The sequence below is a fragment of the Triticum dicoccoides genome, chromosome 5B (assembly GCF_002162155.2).
Source record: "Triticum dicoccoides isolate Atlit2015 ecotype Zavitan chromosome 5B, WEW_v2.0, whole genome shotgun sequence".
In the NCBI taxonomy this organism is placed as follows: domain Eukaryota; kingdom Viridiplantae; phylum Streptophyta; class Magnoliopsida; order Poales; family Poaceae; genus Triticum; species Triticum dicoccoides.
The window spans coordinates 371,591,697-371,593,725 of NC_041389.1; the positions used below are offsets into that span (position 1 = coordinate 371,591,697).

A 2,029-nucleotide genomic window follows, 5' to 3' on the forward strand; every position below is an offset into this window, starting at 1 on the left:
TATTGCAGGAGCAATTCTTTAATTAATTTCTTATTTAATTTTTAATTACTCGATTGGACCAACCTCACAACCATTGTGGTGTACATTCCAACAATGAGAGCATACCACATAACACAAACCAACAGTTAGGTCAACAGTGATATCTCAGCCCATCAGGATTAAAGTTCTGATGCTTGTATTTACTTTAGGACTTAAGGCGATGTGCATTCAGTGGGAGGATACGTTCTCGTCTATTACGAGCTGTCATTGGCGACTTCATCAACCTCAATCTCACGATGATATATCGACTAGGTCTCTCGAAGGTGCTTATGGGGTAGGGTGTGCGTGTTCATAGAAAGAAGTGTATGCGCGTATATATAAGATCAGTGCCTGTACTGTGTTAAAAAAAACCATGAGATCATAACGAAAATGACTTTTCCTTTTTATATAAACTAAACAAGGCATGGAGTGAGCTTTCTTTCTTTTTGGCCACGAAAACACTTGGTGAGTTGACAAAAGCGTGCATTTTACAATATAACATAAAAAAGCGAGATCAGTCTTCAATCCACATATGGACGGACGAAAGTGACAGATTTGTTTGCAAAATACGACGTGCTTAGAGAACCCTGGATTTGAATTTTGTGACACAGGCACACGGAAAAGCACCATGTGACAGCTCTCTAAATTTCAATTCCCAAGAAAAGCTCTAAATTTTCATGAGTTTTGGCGACAACGAAATCCAGCCAGCCAGCCGTACCGATATGCCCTCGATCGGGGTCACGTGGAGACATGCCCAGCACGAACCAGTCGACCGGAGACAAAGGGGATTTGTACCCTTTCTTTTTCCGTCACAGACGGGATCCCGCCGCCTGGTTGCTTCGTAACCAATAACGCCGCTACTAAATTATAGAGCTGACGTTCAGATCTCATCTCCCACCCAACCCAGCCCCAGTGGATTCTCCAATCCCCCGCAGAAAAGGGCGCCAGTGCATCCGCTCCCGTTCCCAGCAGCAATCCGTTACCACCAAGGCACAAGATTTAGGAGGACTACTTGCTCAGCTCCACCCATACCAAATCTCCACCTCGCGGCAGCTTCGTGTTGACTCCTCCATCCTCCTCCCCGGCTCGGGAGCGCTCGTGGGCTTCTCGGATCGGCGACGCGTCCGCTTTCCGTGCTCGGATCCAAGAAACCAGCTGGGAGTTAGGTTCCTGGATTTGGATCTCCCGCCCGCAATGGCGGCGCTCGTGGAGCTCTTCACGAGATCCTATTCGTCCTCGACGCCCGTGGACTGGGAGGCGGAGGCCTACCCGGCGTACGGCGACTACGCCGTGCTCCCTATCCTTGTCGCCTTCTTTCCCGCCCTGCGCTTCCTCCTCGACCGGTTCGTCTTTGAGGTAAACTGCCTGGCTGCTCCTCTCTTCGGTTTTTAGTGGTTCGTCGGATCCGGAATGCCCGTGCTAAGCTGCCGTTAGTTGCTGGATAAGCATTCCCCCTTGAGTTTCTTGCTTCAGTGCAGTCTTTTTCATGGATCAGTTTTCTCATAAAACTGATGTGCCTGGATAACAGTTTCGGTAACTGTGCATGTTCTGACATGTCAATTTGTGTGCTGATGTGAGCCTCTGTAACTATGGATCAAATTGTCAATCAACAGATAGAAAGACAAATAGAAACTAGAAAATACAGCACCATAGCAATAATGTGCTGCATTTTGATTGAGATTGTGCTGGATTCGGCTCGATAATGCTGTGGTAATCGTTACTGCTTTTTGGAAAGTTGCCTTCTCTTTAACAAAATAATGAAATCATGGACACGTTTTTAGATGCCACTTGTTTTCCCTCTTGTTTAGGGCGCACTTTTAAACATCTTCATACTGTGAAGCGTGTGATTCTTTGGGTTCTACTGATATTATTGGTTAAATGGCATGTGAGTAAAATTTGTTGTGCTATATTCTAGTGAATCTGTTGTGAGGTGGGACATGGTACTATCCAAGTTTATCTAGAAAATTGTAGAACATGTACTGGAAGCTTAACATTACCAAAATATCATCCT

At 45.8% G+C, this 2,029-nt stretch overlaps 1 protein-coding gene across 1 annotated transcript in view; it reads left to right on the plus strand.

Annotated features, from left to right (window-relative positions):
- Positions 1–847: 847 nt before the first annotated feature.
- Positions 848–2,029, plus strand: part of LOC119309216 (ASC1-like protein 1) — a 5,030-nt gene continuing 3,848 nt past the window's right edge. The window contains exon 1 of the mRNA XM_037585252.1: positions 848–1,374. Coding sequence (XP_037441149.1) covers positions 1,213–1,374 — 162 coding nt within the window. The 5' untranslated portion in view covers positions 848–1,212. The remainder of the gene's footprint in view (positions 1,375–2,029) is intronic.